General features: G+C 50.1%; 1 protein-coding gene across 1 annotated transcript in view; it reads left to right on the top strand.

The window, feature by feature from the left end:
* LOC308154010 (zinc finger protein ZFPM2-like) overlaps positions 1-20,848 on the top strand; it is a gene marked incomplete at both ends in the record, with an annotated part of 45,740 nt that overhangs the window by 857 nt on the left and 24,035 nt on the right. The window contains 2 exons of the mRNA XM_080527190.1: positions 11,580-11,726; positions 18,126-18,215. Coding sequence (XP_080383316.1) covers positions 11,580-11,726; positions 18,126-18,215 — 237 coding nt within the window. The remainder of the gene's footprint in view (positions 1-11,579; positions 11,727-18,125; positions 18,216-20,848) is intronic.

Below are 20,848 nucleotides of genomic sequence, written 5' to 3' on the forward strand. Positions count from 1 at the left end.
GAGAAGGAGAGAGAAGGGGAAGGAGAGAAAGAGAGAAGGAGAAAAAAAAAAAAAGTGCAGCTGAAACTGGATACAACTGTAAGCTTGTTGCACACATACACATACCAGAGCTACCCCAGCACAGTACCCAAACACTTCTACTGTAGCAGGGAAGGTTGAGTGAGAGAAGGAGAGAAGGAGAGAAAAAGAGAGAGAGAAGGAGAGAGAGAGAGGGAAGGAGAGGAAAAGAGAGTGAGAAAGAGAAGGAGATGGAGTGAGAGAGAGAGAGAGATGGAGAGAGAAGGGAAAGGAGAGAAAGAGAGAGAGAGAGAAGGATAGAAAGAGAGAGAGAGAGAGAGAGAGAGAGAAGGAAAAGGAGGAGAGAAAAAGAGAAGGAGAGAAAGAGAAGGAGAAGGAAAGAAAAAAAAGAGAGAGAGAAGGATTTCTGCTCCCCGCCACACCACAGCCCCCTGCTGTTATCTCCAGCGTGTGATTCGCAGCAGACGATGTTCATGTTCTGCGTATTCCTTCTCCTGGTGCCTCTGCAGAGATAAACACTGAAAGAGCTCCATTAATTTGGCCTGATGACTGAGCAGATAGCAGACGCACCAGGGGTGGATAGAGGGACAGACAGAGGGGCAGACAGAGGGGTGGATAGAGGGGCAGACAGAGGGGTGGACAGAGAGTGGATAGAGGGGCGGACAGAAGGATGGATAGAGGGGCAGACAGAGGGGCGGATAGAGAGCGGATAGAGGGGCAGACAGAAGGGTGGATAGAGGGGCAGACAGAAGGGTGGATAGAGGGGCAGACAGAGGGGTGGACAGAGAGTGGATAGAGGGGCGGACAGAAGGATGGATAGAGGGGCAGACAGAGGGGCGGATAGAGAGCGGATAGAGGGGCAGACAGAGGGATGGATAGAGGGACAGAGGGGCAGACAGAAGTGTGAATAGAGGGGCAAAGGGGCAGACAGAGGGGTGAATAGAGGGGCAGATAGAGGGGCAGACAGGGAGTGGATAGAGGAGCAGATAGAGGGGCAGACAGAGAGTGGATAGAGGAGCAGACAGAGGTGTGAATAGAGGGACAAAGGGGCAGACAGAGGGGCGGATAGAGGGGCAGATAGAGGGGCAGACAGAGAGTGGATAGAGGAGCAGACAGAGGGGCGGATAGAGGGGCAGACAGAGAGTGGACAGAGGGGCAGACAGAGGTGTGAATAGAGGGACAAAGGGGCAGACAGAGGGGCGGATAGAGGGGCAGATAGAGGGGCAGACAGAGAGTGGATAGAGGAGCAGACAGAGGGGCGGATAGAGGGGCGGACAGAGGGGAAGACAGAGGGGCGGATAGAGAGACAGAGGAGTAGACAGAGGGGCAGACAGAAGAGCGGACAGAGGTGCAGATAGAGGGGCAGACAGAGGGACAGACAGAGGGACAGACAGAGGGGCAGATAGAGGGGCAGACAGAGGGACAGACAGAAGGACAGAGGGACAGACAGAGGGACAGACAGAGGGGCAGATAGAGGGACAGAGGGACAGACAAAGGGGCAGATAGAGGGACAGACAGAGGGACAGACAGAGGGACAGACAGAGGGACAGATAGAGGGGCAGACAGAGGGGCGGACAGAGGGACAGACAGAGGGACAGACAGAGGGGCGGACAGAGGGGCGGACAGAGGGACAGACAGAGGGGCAGACAGAGGGACAGACAGAGAGGCAGACAGAGGGGCAGACAGAGGGGCAGACAGAAGGACAGACAGAAGGACAGAGGGACAGACAGAGGGACAGACAGAGGGGCAGACAGAGGGGCAGATAGAGGGACAGAGGGACAAACAAAGGGGCAGATAGAGGGACAGACAGAGAGCAGACAGAGGGGCAGATAGAGGGACAGAGATACAGACAGAGGGACAGACAGAGGCGCAGACAGAGGGGCAGACAGAGGGTCAGACAGAGGCGCAGATAGAGGGACAGACAGAGGGGCAGACAGAGGGACAGACAGAGGGGCAGATAGAGGGACAGACAGAGGGACAGACAGAGGGGCAGATAGAGGGACAGACAGAGGGACAGACAGAGAGGCAGACATAGGGGCAGACAGAGGGGCAGACATAGGGGCAGACAGAGCGGTGGACAGGTGCAGATAGAGGCGCAGATAGAGGGGCAGATAGAGGGGCAGACAGAGAGGCAGACATAGGGGCAGACAGAGGGGCAGACATAGGGGCAGATAGAGGCGCAGATAGAGGGGCAGACATAGGGGCAGATAGAGGGCCAGACAGAGAGGCAGACATAGGGGCAGATAGAGGCGCAGATAGAGGCGCAGACAGAGGGGTAGACAGAGAGGCAGACAGAGGGACAGACAGAGGGGCAGATAGAGGGACAGACAGAGGAACAGACAGAGGGGCAGACAGAGGGACAGACAGAGGCGCAGATAGAGGGGCAGACAGAGGGGCAGATAGAGGGACAGACAGAGGGGCAGACAGAAGGGCGGACAGAGGGGCAGATAGAGGGGCAGACAGAGGGGCAGATAGAGGGACAGACAGAGGGACAGACAGAGGGGCAGACAGAGTGACAGACAGAGGAGCAGACAGAGGGGCAGACAGAGGGGCAGACAGAGCGGTGGACAGGTGCAGATAGAGGCACAGATAGAGGGGCAGACAGAGGGGCAGACAGAGAGGCAGACATAGGGGCAGATAGAGGGGCAGACAGAGAGGCAGACATAGGGGCAGATAGAGGGGCAGACATAGGGGCAGATAGAGGGGCAGACAGAGAGGCAGACATAGGGGTAGACATAGGGGCAGATAGAGGGGCAGACATAGGGGTAGACCGAGGGGCAGACAGAGAGGCAGCCATAGGGGCAGACAGAGAGGCAGCCATAGGGGCAGACAGAGAGGCAGCCATAGGGGCAGATAGAGGGGCAGACAGAGAGGCAGACATAGGGGCAGACATAGGGGTAGATAGAGGGGCAGACATAGGGGTAGATAGAGGGGCAGACATAGGGGCAGATAGACCATCACACAGACCTTTATTAACACTGCAACCCCCGGCCTGGCAGGCTGCAGCAGCCTGATAATCCCCCTCTCCTCTCCTCCTCCCCCTCTCCTCTCCTCCTCCCCCTCTTTCCTCCACTTTGGTTGATATGACAAAAAATAGTCACTCTGCAGCATCCCTTTACTAGCCGTCTGGATATTCAGATAATATGGTGATAAATTATGTATTCCTCGCCCCCCCCCCACCTCCTCCTCCTCCCTCCTTTTCTTGTCCTTTTGAAAGAGGCTATCACGCCGGATTCTTCTTTCTCTCTTTCACACACAGATAGATAGAAGATTATAACAAAGAGGTGTCTGGGAATCTTTCCCATTTTCCCATTCTCCCCCCCCCCCTCCCACTACCCCCGTCCCTCCACCCCACCTCCCCCCACCCCCCGTCCCCTCCCTTCCTCCCCCCCTCCCTCCTCCCCCCCTTCCTCCCTCCCACCCTCCCTGCCTCACTCCATCCATCCCCCCAAAACTCCATGTAGGCTTTTATTATAATAAGAGTTAGATCACCAAGATAGGGTGTCTATGTGTGTGTGTGTGTGTGTGTGTGTGTGTGTGTGTGTGTATCAATGCTATCAGGCAGCATCTAAACACAGCTAGCTGGTAGCAGCTGTTGTTCTCAGTCTTATCACCTCCAAGCCAGTAAATATACACATACACACACACACACACACACACACACACACTCACACAGAGCCATTCCTCGACAGGCCTAATTTATGACAGATGGAAGAATTATTAAAATGATGCTGTGTGTGTGTGTGTGTGTGTGTGTGTGTGTGTGTGTGTGTGTGTGTGTGTGTGTGAGTGCATGCGAGAGTGGGGTTGTTAGCATCTCCTCACATCACAACTTCATGAAGAGAGGGATGACTCTTCTCTCCTCCCCTCCCCTCTCTCCCCTCCTCTCCTCTCCTCTCCCCTCCTCTTCTCTTCTCCTCAACTCTCCTCTCCTCCCCTCTCCCCATCTCTTTTCTCCTCTCCTCTCCTCCTCTGCTCTTCTCCAGCATCTGTCTGTTCCAGACTAATTAGAGATTGTTTGTTGTGGCCCACTGGTCTCGGAGCAGACTGAGACTCTCTCTCTCTCTGATTCCTGTGTTTCTCACCTTGCTGCTGATGAAGAAGAGCTGATGTCAGCTGACCTACCCCCACCCCCCACACACATACACACACTGTCAGACACGCCCCCCACACACACATGCACACACACTGTCAGACACGCCCCCCCCCCCCCCACATACACACACTGTCAGAGAGCTGTCAAAATTCTTGGAGCATAACAGAGGTGACGAAGGCTGTTTCCTCCTGAGAGAGAGAGGTGGTGATGCTCCAGGGGAGGCTGGGGGAGGTAGAACACCAGGGGAGGCTGGGGGAGGTAGAACACCAGGGGAGGCTGATGGAGGTAGAACACCAGGGGAGGCTGGTGGAGGTAGAACACCAGGCGAGGTTGGGGGTGGTAGAACACCAGGCGAGGTTGGTGGAGGTAGAACATCAGGGGAGTAGGTGGAGGTAGAACACCAGGGGAGGCTGGTGGAGGTAGAACACCAGGGGAGGCTGGGGGAGGTAGAACACCAGGGGAGGCTGGTGGAGGTAGAACACCAGGCGAGGTTGGGGGAGGTAGAACACCAGGGGAGGCTGGTGGAGGTAGAACACCAGGCGAGGTTGGGGGAGGTAGAACACCAGGGGAGGCTGGGGGAGGTAGAACACCAGGGGAGGCTGGGGGAGGTAGAACACCAGGGGAGGCTGGTGGAGGTAGAACACCAGGGGAGGCTGGGGGAGGTAGAACACCAGGGGAGGCTGGGGGAGGTAGAAATCACCTGATCTTACCTCTGTTTGTGGAGTTGATCCAATACCATCAATACCTCTGTCTGTCTCCACACAGCTGATCACAGAACCAGGTATCGATATCCTGTTATCTGTTCTCAGAACCAAAACAAGGCACCACACATCTCTGTGATGTCACCACCTCTGTAGACCAATGAGGTCGCTGCGTGCCCTTTGATTGGCGGGGGAGATGACCTTGCCTGACCTGCTGCTGATATCAGTGTGTGTGTGATGGTGAACATGTGTTCTGAGGCAGATAGCAGGGAGAGAGACCTCTTCTCTGGATGGCGGGCGGCGGCGGGGGGGTTTGGGGTTCCATAGACGCCCCCAGACGTGCCTGAAACGAAATGCGACGAATAATAAAATTACAATTGAATGTTAATTCATCAAAACAAAAAAAACTAAAATCTATGAAGGCACTCTTGTGCAGAAAATGTGTGTGTGTGTGTGTGTGTGTGTGTGTGACCCTTCCTTTGAAGGACCTTTGAAGAAACCCTTGTGTGTTCCATGTAGACCCCCCTTTTCACAGAAGGTTCCAGATGGAACCCAGAAGAGTTCTTCAAAGGGTTCCCTTGTGGGAACAAATGAAGAACCCTTATACAATCATTTTACAACAGTTTTCCCCCTCAGAGTGCAGTTCTGAAGATGTTTCTTTCCTCTCTTTGGTTCCTGAAGTGTACACAGTTCGGTTTTACATCGCCGTGGAAACGCAACACAGATTTAATTCGATTTAAATCTTTTTTTTTTTAACTTCCTGTCTGTGGTTTAATTCCTTGTTGTAATTTGAATAATCTGTGAACTTGCGAGAGGATTTTCTTCAGAGCAGAGAGAGAGAAAGAGAGAAAGAGAAAGAGACAGAGGGAGAGAGAGAGAGAGAGAGAGAGAGAGAGAGAGACAGACAGACAGACAGACAGACAGACAGACAGACAGACAGAAGAGAGAGAGAGTGAGAGAGACAGAGAGAGAACTTTGAATTAACTCATCCGTTGAAGGCTCCATGCTTGGGGAATTGATTCCGTCCTCACCTAAAGAGATTATGGATCTTTACGAGCAGCGGTCTGCGCTCATTCAGAGCAGAGGATTATGGGAGCTTCTGCGCTGTCGCTGTGGACAGATAAACCTCTTTGAAAAGCCTTGGGGCGACACTCGATCAAAAACCCTCTCCCATCTCGACCCTCCGACCGGAGAAAAGACACATTACCCAGCCTCCAACCGTGACTTGGAGATATTGGTCAGGTATGGGCTGGGAGGGATGACCAGCTCAGTGGCCTTGTGGTTAGAATGTCCGCCCTGAGATTGGGAGGTTGTGAGTTTGATCCCTGGCCGAGTCATACCAAAGACTACAAAAATGGTACCCGATGTCTCCCTGCTTGGCACTCAGCATTAAGGGTTGGATTGGGGGGGTAAGACCCTGTGACATACCAGCGTCATGTGCAGGAGGTGTACTTGTACATCAAGCCACCTCACGCTACGGAAACAGGAGATAGGCTCCTGCCCTATGGGCCATTAGGCTCCAGAACTTTAGTTTACTTATGGGCTGGGAGGCTATGGAGGGCGGTGGTTGTCTCAGAGAACTGCTCTCCGCTTTGAGATTGCTGTGTCATTCACCGTGACCACAGCAATGTTCCCTCCTCACCGCCTCTCTCTAGTTCAGCTGCTAGTCAAAGCTGTCAAAGCTGTCGGAGAAGCAGTGCTTCAGATGCTGTGTTGAATGTGGTCTTCAGATGCTGTGTTGAATGTGGTCTTCAGATGCTGTGTTGAATGTGGTCTTCAGATGCTGTGTTGAAGCGTTCAAGGACTCGTGTTCCCACTGAGTCCCACTGTGAGGCATGGATGCAGGATAGGGAGGTTTACACGGGAGAGGCTGGTGGAGGTAGAGCAGGGGAGGCTGGTGGAGGTAGAGCAGGGGAGGACAGGGGAGGCTGGTGGAGGTAGAGCAGGGGAGGCTGGTGGAGATAGACCAGGGGAGGACAGGGGAGGCTGGTGGAGGTAGAGCAGGGGAGGACAGGGGAGGCTGGTGGAGGTAGAGCAGGGGAGGCTGGTGGAGGTAGAGCAGGGGAGGCTGGTGGAGGTAGAACAGGGGAGGCTGGTAGAGGTAGACCAGGGGAGGCTGGTGGAGATGGACAGGGGAGGCTGGTGGAGGTAGAGCAGGGGAGGACAGGGGAGGCTGGTGGAGGTAGAGCAGGGGAGGCTGGTGGAGGTAGACCAGGAGAGGCTAGTGGAGGTAGACCAGGGGAGGCTGGGGGAGGTAGACCAGGGGAGGCTGGTAGAGGTAGACCAGGAGAGGCTAGTGGAGGTAGACCAGGGGAGGTTGGGGGAGGTAGACCAGGGGAGGCTGGTAGAGGTAGACCAGGAGAGAAGTAGAAGGAGAGAGAGATCTCCTGTATCCGGTGATCCAGTGAATCACATTGCAGGCTTCACCACTGTGTGCCCCCTGCCAGCTACCTTCACTGAGACTGTGTGTGTGTGTGTGTGTGTGTGTGTGTGTGTGTGTCAGCCTCCTGAACTGAGTCCAGCAGAGAGAGAGAGGGAGAGAGGGAGAGAGAGGGAGACAGAGAGAGGGAGAGAGGGAGAGAGAGAGAGAGAGGGAGGGAGATCTGTCACGCCACCAGGCAGGTTGGGCACACTGCAGGAGGGAAGAGATGCCTTTATCCCCTGCCAAGGGGGCACAGCTGGCCGTGTGTGTGCGTGTGTGTGCGTGTGCATGTGTGTTTGTGTGTGTGTGTGTGTGCGTTTGTATGCGTGTGTGTGTGCGGGTGTGTGTGTGTGTGCGCATCCAATTCAAAATCCTCATCCTCACATACAAAGCCCTCCATAGCCTGGCCCCCCCTTACCTGACTGACCTCCTTCTCCCCCACCGCCCTACCCGTACCCTCCGATCCTCATCCATTGTTCCCGTCACTGTCCCACCCTCAAAACTCAAAGGCTTCGGTCACCGTGCTGCACCCCGCCTCTGGAACTCTCTCCCCCAACCACTCAGAGACTCACCCTCACTCCTCACTTTTAAATCCCACCTCAAAACCTACCTGTTCTCCCATGCCTACAGCCTCCCCTACCCCTAGCCATCTCCCCCATCCCGGCGCCCCCGCCCCCCCCCCCCCCCCCCTTGACACGCATACAACCTCCCCTACCCCTACCCATCTCCCCTAACCCTGCCACCCCCCTGATATGCATACAGCCTCCCCTACCCCTAACCCCCCCCCCCCCCCTGTCCCTACCCCCCCGCTCGCTGACTCTGTGTTCCATGTTACTTGTTGTTTTTGTGTTTTCCGTAACCCCTATATTGTCAGCGTCTTTGAGCCTCGGAAAAGCGCTATATAAAATCAATGAATTATTATTATTATTATGTGTGTGTGTGTATGTGTATGTTTCTGTGCGTGTGTGTGCGTGTGTTTGTGTGTGTGTGTGTGTGTTTCTGTGTGTGTGTGTGTGTGTGTGTGTGTGAGTGTGTGCGCGTGCGCGTGCGCGTGTATGTGTGTGCATGTGTGTGTGTGGAGGACGGCTGAGGTCACCAGGGTGAAAGTGTGTCTCACCAGCTAGTCATGTGACTCACCAGCTAGTCATGTGACTCACCAGCTAGTCATGTGACTCACCAGCTAGTCATGTGACTCACCAGCTAGTCATGTGACTCACCAGCTAGTCATGTGACTCACCAGCTAGTCATGTGACTCAGTCAGAGGAGAATATGTATTTCAGAGACGGTTGGATGGAGAACATCTGCAGCAGGTGTTAGCATGTGTTAGCAAGCATGTGTTAGCAGGTTTTAGCATGTGTTATCAGGTGTTAGCAGGTTTTAGCATGTGTTAGCAGGTTTTAGCATGTGTTAGCAGGTGTTAGCAGGTGTTAGCAGGTTTTAGCATGTGTTAACAGGTGTTAGCAGGTTTTAGCATGTGTTAGCAGGTGTTAGCAGGTGTTAGCAAGTGTTAGCAGGGGTTAGCAGGTGTTAGCATGTGTTAGCAGGGGTTAGCAGGTGTTAGCATGTGTTAGCAGGTGTTAGCATGTGTGTGTGTGGTGGTTTAGACAGATGACACTCATTGAGACAGAGTGGTCTACTAGTCAGCTAGCTTTTGCTAATCGCCTTCACTACTCTTCATCTGTACATATGATGTCCATTGACTTCTATTCAGCATGAAGATCACTGTGAAGATCGAGAGACTGGTTAGAAGTGACAGTTGGGTGCCAGAGGTAGAGGATGGGTGGAGGAGGGGAGAAGAGAGGAGAGGAGAGGAGGGGAATGGAGAGGAGGGGATTGGAGATGAGATGAGTGGAGAGGAAATGAGAAATGAGAGGAGAGGAGGCGGGAGGAGAGGAGAGGAGAGGAAATGAGAGGAGAGGAGGGGAGTGGAGAAGAGAGGAGATGAGGCGGGAGGAGAGGAGAGGAGAGGTGGGAGGAGGGGAGAGGAGAGGGGGAGAGGTGGGAGGAGGGGAGAGGAGAGGGGGAGGGAGAGTATAGAAGGTAGAGTTGGCAGGAGAGGAGAGGAAAGAGAGAGGGATGAAGGCAGAGTGAAAGGAGAGAAGGGAAAGCTGGAGAGGAGGGGAGGGAGGGGAGGGAGGGGAGGGAGGGGAGAGGAGAGGAGAGGAGAGGAGGGGAGAGGTGAGAAGAGGTGAGGCGAGGAGAGGAAGAAAGGAGAGGAGAGGAGAGATAGAGAGGTATGAAGGCTCAGGGAGATCATTTCCATGCTTCTCTATCCTGTCACATTCAATTACCTCACCTCCAATTAGCAGGCAGACGCACACACACACACGCACGCACGCACGCACGCACGCACGCACACACACACACACACACACACACACACACACACACACACACATGCAGCTGTGGAGCCAGCTGATAGAGCCTAGGACCAGGCAGTGCTGCTATCACCATGCAAACACACACCTCCTGCTGCCTCGCTGGGAGAGAAATCCAACCATGAAATTAGCAGTCACTCAGATCATGCATGCATATTTTACATATTTTAGTGTGTGTGTGTGTGTGTGTGTAAGTGCGTGTGTGTGCGTGTTGCATGTGTGTGTGTCAATTGTCCCTCATGCCAACATTCTAGGAAGAGTGCTGTGGTGCTGAAATGAAACGTGGTGTTTTATAAACCTGTGGTTTCCACATAGAGCAGCAGTATCACATAGAGCAGCAGTATCACATAGAGCAGCATCACATAGAGCAGTTCACTGCCCCGGCTCTGACTAGGAGGTGGTGTCACACCACAGGATGTGTCTGGAGTCAGGATCTGACCTGAAACAGGTTTAAAACAGGCAGTCAGGACTGGACCTTAACATGTTTAAAACAGGCAGTCAGGACTGGACCTTACCATGTTTAAAACAGGCAGTCAGGATCTGACCTGAAACATGTTTAAAACAGGCAGTCAGGATCTGACCTGTAACATGTTTAAAACAGGCAGTCAGGACTGGACCTGAAACATGTTTAAAACAGGCAGTCAGGACTGGACCTGAAACATGTTTAAAACAGGCAGTCAGGACTGGACCTGTAACATGTTTAAAACAGGCGGGTCAGCAGTAAACACGCATTGCTAACCAGGGGGGTATTCCATCAACGTCTCTAAAGGAAAATCCAGGCTTATTTTGATAAGTCTCGCGAGAGTATCAAAATAGGGTTGGATTTTTTTGTAAATCTCGCAACATTTACCAACATCTGGAATGGTGGAATACCCCCCAGGGAAGGACAACAACAACAGCAACAACAACAACAACAAAGACACCAGATTGGGGATGACACATTCTCTTTCCACTAGCTGTACCCTAAGCTTGGACACTAATGGAAACACAGCATTTAACTGAAACATCACGTTTTTAACCCGAGCCTTCAAACCCAAACGCGTAGAGGGCTGCACCACTTCCATCATAGACACATACAGTACAACATACAGCAAGTAAGTTTTCAAATGACTTTAAAAAGTAAATCCAGACGATGAAAGGTGACTCTTCCAGAGCTAATTCATGCAGGTAACCATGACTCCCCTTTCTCACGCTGATTAAAGGGAAAACGGGAATATGCAAATGTCAAATCATATACTGGCGCTCCAAGCGACGATGAATTGCCGGGATTTTGAAAAGAAGCGACATGGGAATGGAGCAGAGGGAGGGATGTTAATCACACGCGGGGAAATGAACTCTGAGATTACGCTGTTGTCCCTCCCAAAGGCACGCAGGAGGAAAGGAGGGGAGGAGAGAGGAGGGGAGAGGAGAGGACAGGACAGGAGAAGGGAGGAGAGGAGTAGAGAGGAGTGGCGAGGAGAGGAGAGATAGAGAGCACAGGAGTCATGGAAAATCCACAGTGTACTAACTGATAATAGAATAAAATAAATAAGTAATAATAATATACAACATCATTTAATAATAAAAAAAGCTCCTGTTTTGTTCAGTCGAGGTCTTCCGAGCCTTCATGCCCTGTGTGACTGTCTGGTGGTGTGTTTCCTGTGGGCTTGCTCCTCTGCCCTGTGTGGTGGTGGGACGTCTTGATCCAGTGGTTGGATGGATTTTATTCAGCTTTTATTTGACGTCAAACATTGAAACGTTGCTCATTTACAGCTCAGGAATGGTTCATGTTTGGTGGTTTATATTGTCTACCTGGCTGATGCCTTCATAAACACACAGTGTTTAAACTGACTGTCATTATTCTCTGTTTATTTCTCCCCCCCCCTCCCTTCCACTCCTCTCACCCCCTCTATCTCTACCCCCCCCCTCCCCACCCTCCTCCCTCCCTCCCCCTCTCCTCTCCTCCCCTCCTCCCTCTCTCCCAGGCCTGTTAGGGGAGGGCGTGGAGGGGGTCCTGGAGGAGTGTGTGTCGGAGGAGAGAGAGGCGTGCGATGACTCTTCCTCTACGGAGGAGAACCTCTCGGAAGACGTTGACCCCAGACGTCACGACCCTGACGACCCCAGCAGCAAAGGTCAGAGTTCATACACTATCACTCGGTTCTCTACACCTCTATCTCTCTCTACACCTCTATCTCTCTCTACACCTCTATCTCTCTCTCTACACCTCTATCTCTCTCTACATCTCTATCTCTCTACACCTCTATCTCTCTCTACATCTCTATCTCTCTACACCTCTATCTCTCTCTCTACACCTCTATCTCTCTCTACACCTCTATCTCTCTCTCTACACCTCTATCTCTCTCTACACCTCTATCTCTCTCTACACCTTTATATCTCTCTACACCTCTATCTCTCTCTACACCTCTATCTCTCTACACCTCTATCTCTCTCTCTACACCTCTATCTCTCTCTACACCTCTATCTCTCTCTACACCTCTATCTCTCTCTACACCTCTATCTCTCTCTACACATTTATATCTCTCTCTACACCTCTATCTCTCTCTCTACACCTTTATATCTCTCTACACCTCTATCTCTCTCTACACATTTATATCTCTCTCTACACCTCTATCTCTCTCTACACCTCTATCTCTCTCTACACCTCTATCTCTCTCTACACATTTATATCTCTCTCTACACCTCTATCTCTCTCTCTACACCTCTATCTCTCTCTACACCTCTATCTCTCTCTACACCTCTATCTCTCTCTACACCTCTATCTCTCTCTACACATTTATATCTCTCTCTACACCTCTATCTCTCTCTCTACACCTTTATATCTCTCTACACCTCTATCTCTCTCTACACCTCTATCTCTCTCTCTACACATTTATATCTCTCTCTACACCTCTATCTCTCTCTACACCTCTATCTCTCTCTACACCTCTATCTCTCTCTACACCTCTATCTCTCTCTACACCTCTATCTCTCTCTACACCTCTATCTCTCTACACCTCTATCTCTCTACACCTCTATCTCTCTCTACACCTCTATCTCTCTCTCTACACCTTTATATCTCTCTACACCTCTATCTCTCTACACCTCTATCTCTCTACACCTCTATCTCTCTCTACACCTCTATCTCTCTCTCTACACCTTTATATCTCTCTCTACACCTCTATCTCTCTCTACATCTCTATCTCTCTCTCTACACCTTTATATCTATCTCTACACCTCTATCTCTCTACACCTCTATCTCTCTCTCTACACCTCTATCTCTCTCTACACCTCTATCTCTCTCTACACCTCGATCTCTCTCTACATCTCTATCTCTCTCTACACCTCTATCTCTCTCTACACCTCTATCTCTCTCTACACCTCTATCTCTCTCTCTACACCTCTATCTCTCTCTACACCTCTATCTCTCTCTACACCTCTATCTCTCTCTCTACACCTCTATCTCTCTACACCTCTATCTCTCTCTACACCTCTATCTCTCTCTACACCTCTATCTCTCTCTCTACACCTCTATCTCTCTCTACATCTCTATCTCTCTCTCTACACCTTTATATCTCTCTCTACACCTCTATCTCTCTCTACATCTCTATCTCTCTCTCTACACCTTTATATCTATCTCTACACCTCTATCTCTCTACACCTCTATCTCTCTCTACACCTTTATCTCTCTCTCTACACCTTTATCTCTCTCTACACCTCTATCTCTCTACACCTCTATCTCTCTCTACACCTCTATCTCTCTCTCTACACCTTTATATCTCTCTACACCTCTATCTCTCTACACCTCTATCTCTCTACACCTCTATCTCTCTCTACACCTCTATCTCTCTCTCTACACCTTTATATCTCTCTCTACACCTCTATCTCTCTCTACACCTCTATCTCTCTCTACACCTCTATCTCTCTCTAGACCTTTATATCTCTCTACACCTCTATCTCTCTCTAGACCTTTATATCTCTCTACACCTCTATCTCTCTCTACACCTCTATCTCTCTCTCTACACCTCTATCTCTCTCTACACCTTTATATCTCTCTACACCTCTATCTCTCTCTCTACACCTCTATCTCTCTCTCTACACCTCTATCTCTCTCTACAACTCTATCTCTCTCTACATCTCTATCTCTCTCTACACCTTTATATCTCTCTCTACACCTCTATCTCTCTCTACATCTCTATCTCTCTCTCTACACCTCTATCTCTCTCTACACCTCTATCTCTCTCTACAACTCTATCTCTCTCTACATCTCTATCTCTCTCTCTACACCTCTATCTCTCTCTCTACAACTCTATCTCTCTCTACATCTCTATCTCTCTCTCTACACCTCTATCTCTCTCTACATCTCTATCTCTCTCTCTACACCTCTATCTCTCTCTACACCTTTATATCTCTCTCTACACCTCTATCTCTCTCTACATCTCTATCTCTCTCTCTACACCTCTATCTCTCTCTACACCTCTATCTCTCTCTACAACTCTATCTCTCTCTACATCTCTATCTCTCTCTCTACACCTCTATCTCTCTCTCTACACCTCTATCTCTCTCTACAACTCTATCTCTCTCTACATCTCTATCTCTCTCTCTACAACTCTATCTCTCTCTACATCTCTATCTCTCTCTCTACACCTCTATCTCTCTCTACATCTCTATCTCTCTCTCTACAACTCTATCTCTCTCTACATCTCTATCTCTCTCTCTACACCTCTATCTCTCTCTACACCTCTATCTCTCTCTCTACACCTCTATCTCTCTCTACAACTCTATCTCTCTCTACATCTCTATCTCTCTCTCTACACCTCTATCTCTCTCTACACCTCTATCTCTCTACACCTCTATCTCTCTCTACACCTTTATATCTCTGTCTTCTTCTTCATCTCTCTGTCTTCTTCTTCATCTCTCTGTCTTCTTCTTCATCTCTCTGTCTTCTTGTGTCTGTAGCGGGGGTGGTTTTGGAACCATGCTCCGGTGATGAGGTAGCCCCGCCTCCAGACTCTGGTGATGAGGTAGCCCCGCCTCCAGACTCTGGTGATGAGGTAGCCCCGCCTCCAGACTCCAGGACGTCCTCTTGGCATAATGGGAGACGCTTGTGTCATGTGACAGGGTCTGGTGAAAAAATCTTCAAGTAGAGCAATGTCATTTTGGATTATGAAACGGCAGATTGTAAACTTAATTAATTATTAATTAGACGAAGTAATTAAAAGTAATTAAAAGTAAACAAATTATGTGTCATACATTAAAATCTATTTTAATAGTAAGTAAGTAATAAGATATGCTGTATATCTGTATGTTGGTACACCTCAAACCAAATACTGGAGAAACTTGCTCTGATTCGAAACACACACAAAACACCTGCTAGTAGATAGCAAGCTAGCAAGGAACATCGTATGAACATCTAACTGAATGTTTAGCACATCAGAACTTGCTGATAGAACATCAACATGATCAATATGCTAAAAACACATAACTACACATAATTAGATGATCACAGTCCTTGCTTTTGCACACGTCCTAAAACATACGTTTGTTTACAAGCCATGTATCACTTACCCAGTTGCCTACAGCAGACTATACAGTGAATCCAATTCACAAATTATGAGTATTAAGTGATCCTAAAACTGTTGTTAGTTATATTGAGTGAGCTCTTCAACAGTTAAACTTTCGTAATATGCAAACAGGGCAGCAGTTAGCCTGGTGTTAGCCTGGTGTTAGCCTGGTGTGAGCCTGGTGTTAGCCGGGTGTTAGCCGGGTGTTAGCCTGGTGTTAGCAAGATGAAACACCACCATCTTTCATTCCTCGTGTCCGCTGTCTTCAATACCGACAACACTTCAGAAGCTGCCACCCCCCCCACACACACACACACACTGCCCCCCCTCTCACCCTCTACCTCTCCCTCCCTCTCTACCACACCCTCTACCTCGCCCCTCTCTACCACACTACCACACCCTCTACCTCCCCCTCCCTCTCTACCACACCCTCTACCTCCCCCTCCCTCTCTACCACACTACCACACCCCCCCTCCCTCTCTACCACACTACCACACCCTCTACCTCCCCCTCTCTACCACACTACCTCCCGCTCCCTCTCTACCACACCCTCTACCTCCCCCTCCCTCTCTACCACACCCTCTACCTCCCCCTCCCTCTCTACCACACTACCACACCCTCTACCTCCCCCTCTCTACCACACTACCACACCCTCTACCTCCCCCTCCCTCTCTACCACACTCTCTACCTCCCCCTCCCTCTCTACCACACCCTCTACCTCCCCCTCCCTCTCTACCACACCCTCTACCTCCCCCTCCCTCTCTACCACACCCTCTACCTCCCCCTCCCTCTCTACCACACTACCACACCCTCTACCTCCCCCTCCCTCTCTACCATACTACCACACCCTCTACCTCCCCCTCCCTCTCTACCACACCCTCTACCTCCCCCTCCCTCTCTACCACACTACCACACCCTCTGCCTCCCCCTCCCTCTCTACCACACCCTCTACCTCCCCCTCCCTCTCTACCATACTACCACACCCTCTACCTCCCCCTCCCTCTCTACCACACCCTCTACCTCCCCCTCCCTCTCTACCACACTACCACACCCTCTGCCTCCCCCTCCCTCTCTACCACACCCTCTACCTCCCCCTCCCTCTCTACCACACTACCACACCCTCTACCTCCCCCCTCTCTACCACACTACCACACCCTCTGCCTCCCCCTCCCTCTCTACCACACCCTCTACCTCACCCTATACCTCCCCCTCACCCTCTACCTGCTCCCCCCCCTCCCCCCCTCCTCCCCTCCTCACATCCTTTTCATTGTACAATTTAATTAGCAGGTGCCAGATAGTGAGGCAGCAGCAGCTCTGTACTTCGCTAACATCAACAGTCAACAACAAACACCATGGCTGCAGGGGTGACTCTGTCCCTCTGACAAGTCTTTGAACTGAAATTCAATTTACATCCCTTCCCTTCCGCGTCTCCCGCCTAGCGTGACACAGCCCCCCATCCTCCGTGGCCAACACAGCTACGCGTCTCCTTGCGCCACCCCCCCCCCCCCCCAATCCCCCCCACGGGGCCGCTTTATGTTATAATTCGCTCTCCATCTAAACGGTACAACCCGTTATTTATTTACTGACGACGATGAATCTTCTTTCTCTTTGAAATGCCTTTTTTGTATTTGAACATATTTTCAGAGGTTCGTTTAAAAGAGTTGGTGAGACGCATCAGGACCGCCCACGGAGCCTCGTAGGGAGGGAATCTTCAAAAGAGACGTCCGGCGTCCATCGGCATCGCAGCCGCCACGCTACGTCTTTTTTTTTTTGTTTGTAAAGAAATAAAAGGGACACGTTACGGTGTATTAATTTCTGTCTGAACGACTTCAGGACAGTTTTAATAAGTTGTGGTTCTTCAGTTTTAATAAGTTGTGGTTCTTCTTGTATTTCAGGACAGTTTCAATAAGTTGTGGTTCTTCTTGTATTTCAGGACAGTTTTAATAAGTTTTGGTTCTTCTTGTATTTCAGGACAGTTTTAATAAGTTGTGGTTCTTGTACGAGTGCATGTGACAGAGAAGGCTTTGTGTTGGGGTGGGTGGGGACTGTTATACTGTTGGGGTGTTGGGGTGGGTAGGGACTGTTGTAGTGTTGTGGTGAGTGGGGACTGTTGTAGTGTTGGGGTGGGTGGGGACTGTTGTAGTGTTGGGGTGGGTGGGGACTGTTGTAGTGTTGGGGTGTTGGGGTGGGTAGGGACTGTTGTAGTGTTGGCGTGGGTGGGGTGGGTAGGGACTGTTGTAGTGTTGGGGTGGGTAGGTGGGGACTGTTGTAGTGTTGGGGTGGGTGGGGACTGTTGGAATGAATGAATGAATGGACTTTATTGTCATTGCTACAGTACAGGTACCAAACAACGACATTTAGGAGGGGTGGCTCCCCTGGTGTTAGGAAAGGGTAAAAAAAAACACTTTTAAGAAAAATCACAAGAAGGGAAGGAGCTGGTTTACATAAATAAAGGCTATGTACACTATCCACTGTACTATACTGTACAGATAGACGACTAGGGTTGTCATATTGCACAATAGTATTATTTCACATTTATTTAAAGTGTCACAGTTTGCAGGCTTGAAATGTACATGTTTGTGCCTCAGCACTACACCTGATTTTTTCAGTCCAGCAGCTGCCATCAATCCGTCCAGTCTCTCTCTGTTGTAGTGTTGTGGTGTTGGGGTGATGTAGTGTTGTGGTGTTTTAGTGTTGTGGTGTTGGGGTGGGTGGGGACTGTAGTGTTGTGGTGTTGGGGTTTGTAGTGTTGGGGTGGGTGGGGACTGTAGTGTTGGGGTGGGTGGGGACTGTAGTGTTGGGGGTTAGTTTGATTTGGATTCAGCTTCGTTGAATTTACGATTCAGCAATGGAACCAACGTTTGATGCAAACTGCTTCTCTTCTCTGTCCTGTTACTACGGTAACAACGATGTAGCAAACCACACAGGACTGACTTCCTGTATCCTGCCCTCTGCCCTCTCCTCTAATAGGTGAAGAAGAAGCACAGGATGTTGACGGGTCGAACAGGAAGTGTGAGACCAGACTGGCTGCGCAGGAAGAGGAAGACTGGGACGGGCCGAGTAAGAACATAAACTACCGCTGATCTACTCTATCTAGATCTATATCTGTATCTATATCTATATCTATATATCTATATCTATCTATTGATCTATCTATCTATCTATCTATCTATCTATCTATCTATCTATCTATCTATCTCTATCTATCTATATCTATCTATCTATCTATCTATCGATATCTATCTATATCTATATCTACATCTATATCTATCTATATCTATCTCTACATCTATCTATATCTATCTCTATCTATCTATCTATCTCTATCTCTATCTATCTCTATCTATCTATATCTATCTCTATCTCCATCTATCTATATCTATCTCTACATCTATCTATACCTATATCTATCTATATCTATCTCTACATCTATCTATCTCTCTCTATCTATCTCTCTCTCTCTCTATCTATCTATCTATCTATCTATATCTATAGATATTATCTATCTATCTATCTATATCTATATCTATATCTATATCTATATCTATCTATATCTATCTCTATCTAACTATATCTATCTATACAACTATCTATCTATCTATCTATCTATCTATCTATCTATCTATCTATCTATCTATCTATCTATCTATATCTATATCTATCTATATCTATCTCTATCTAACTATATCTATCTATCTATCTATCTATATCTATATCTATATCTATATCTATCTATATCTATCTCTATCTAACTATATCTATCTATACAACTATCTATCTATCTATCTATCTATCTATCTATCTATCTATCTATCTATCTATCTATCTATATCTCTCTCTATACAGTACCAGTCAAAGTTTGGACACACTTCCCCAAAGTGTGTCCAAACTTTTTTGACTGGTACTGTATATATATGTATAGCTATATGTATATCTATCTCTATATCTATATATATGCAAGTGGACTTTTTCATTAACGGATGTTTCGTCGACAGGGGTAGCATAGTTTTTGATTGATGGGTGGTAGCTTGCGCTACATCGACTGCAAAAGTGTGGCCCCCTCTAGAGGTTGTGACAACAAACAACCACATGGACTGCTTATGCCAGCGGCCAACCCTGACCCACTCCCCTCCCCTCCCCTCCACTCCCCTCCCCTCCCCTCCACTCCCCTCCCCTCTCCTCCCCTCCCCTCCCCTCCCCTCCCCCCCTCCCCTCCACTCCCCTCCACTCCACCCCCCCCCTCCACTCCACTCCCCTCCCCTCCCCTCCACTCCCCTCCCCTCCCCTCCCCTCTCCTCCACTCCACTCCACTCCCCTCCCCTCCACTCCCCTCCCCTCCCCTCCACTCCCCTCCACTCCATTATATTCCACTCCACCCCCCCTCCACTGCCCTCCACTCCCCTCCCCTCCCCCCCCTCCACTCCATTCCACTCCACTCCACCCCCCCTCCACTCCCCTCCACTCCCCTCCACTCCACTCCACTCCACTCCACCCCCCCTCCACTCCACACCACTCCACCCCACTCCCCTCCCCAGAGAGACAGATATTCTGTTCCATGCATTACAATCGAGCCCGTCCTCCGATTTCAACCTCTGCCAGCCTCCCCTGGTCCCAGACCTCCTCTCTGCTGTAGAGGAGAAGAGTCAGGGTGGTTTCTCTCTCTTCCTCTCTCTCTCTCTCTCTCCCTCCCTCTCTCTCTATCTCCCTCCCTCCCTCTCTCCCTCTCTCTCTCACTCTCTATCTCCCTCCCTCCCTCTCTCTCTCTCCCTCCCTCTCCCTCCCTCTCTCTCTCTCTCTCTCTCTCTCTCCCCCTCCCTCTCCCTCTCTCTCTCCCTCTCTCTCCCTCCTCCAGGGTAGAACATGATGAGAACTAGATAAAGGCTAATTTCCACGTCAGTAATGAACAGCGGAACCTTCCTATCTGATCCTTCTTAGAGTCGTCGTTTTATGACAGATTTCACAGCTTGTTAGTGATATCGCCGTGGTGATATCGCCTTGGTGATAACCATGGGCTATACTGTGGACGTGTCTACTTCCTGGGCGGTTGTGTTTGAAGAGTTTTTTTCTCCAGAATGCTGCTGTACTGTATATTTACCCATTTGTATAATATCAGGTGATTCGGCTGTGGCGCAGGAGGTAGAGCAGGCGTCTTATGATCACAAGGTCGGCAGATCGGCGGTTCGATCTCCCGCTGGCCACATATCGAGGTGCCGTTGGGCAAGACACTGAACCCCACATTGCTCCCAATGGGTGCTGCCTTGCATGGTAGCTTGCCGCCATTGGTGTGTGAATGTGTGAATGAGAGGCCATTGTAAATCGCTTTGGCATAAGGTGCTATATAAGTGCAGTCCATTTAGGTGACATATCAGGGGGACTTGAGGGTCACAAAACAAATCATGAAACATCTGTGTTCATCTGTGCTTTAATTCTCTCTGTCTGTCTGTCTCTCTTTCTCTCTCCCTCACTCTCTCTCTCTCTCTCCCTCCCTCCCTCTCTCTCTCTCTCGCTCTCTCTCTCTCTGTCTCTCTCTATATCTCTCCCCCCTCCCTCTCTCCCTCCCTCTCTCTCTCTCTCTCTCTCTCTCTGTCTCTCTCTCCCTCTCTCTCTCTCTCTCTCTGTCTCTCTCTCCCTCTCTCTCTCTGTCTCTCTCTCCCTCTCTCTCTCTCTCTCTCTCTCTCTCTCTCTCCCCCCCT

This window comes from Nansenia antarctica (genome assembly GCF_963989245.1).
Source record: "Nansenia antarctica genome assembly, chromosome: 3".
Taxonomy (NCBI): domain Eukaryota; kingdom Metazoa; phylum Chordata; class Actinopteri; order Argentiniformes; family Microstomatidae; genus Nansenia; species Nansenia antarctica.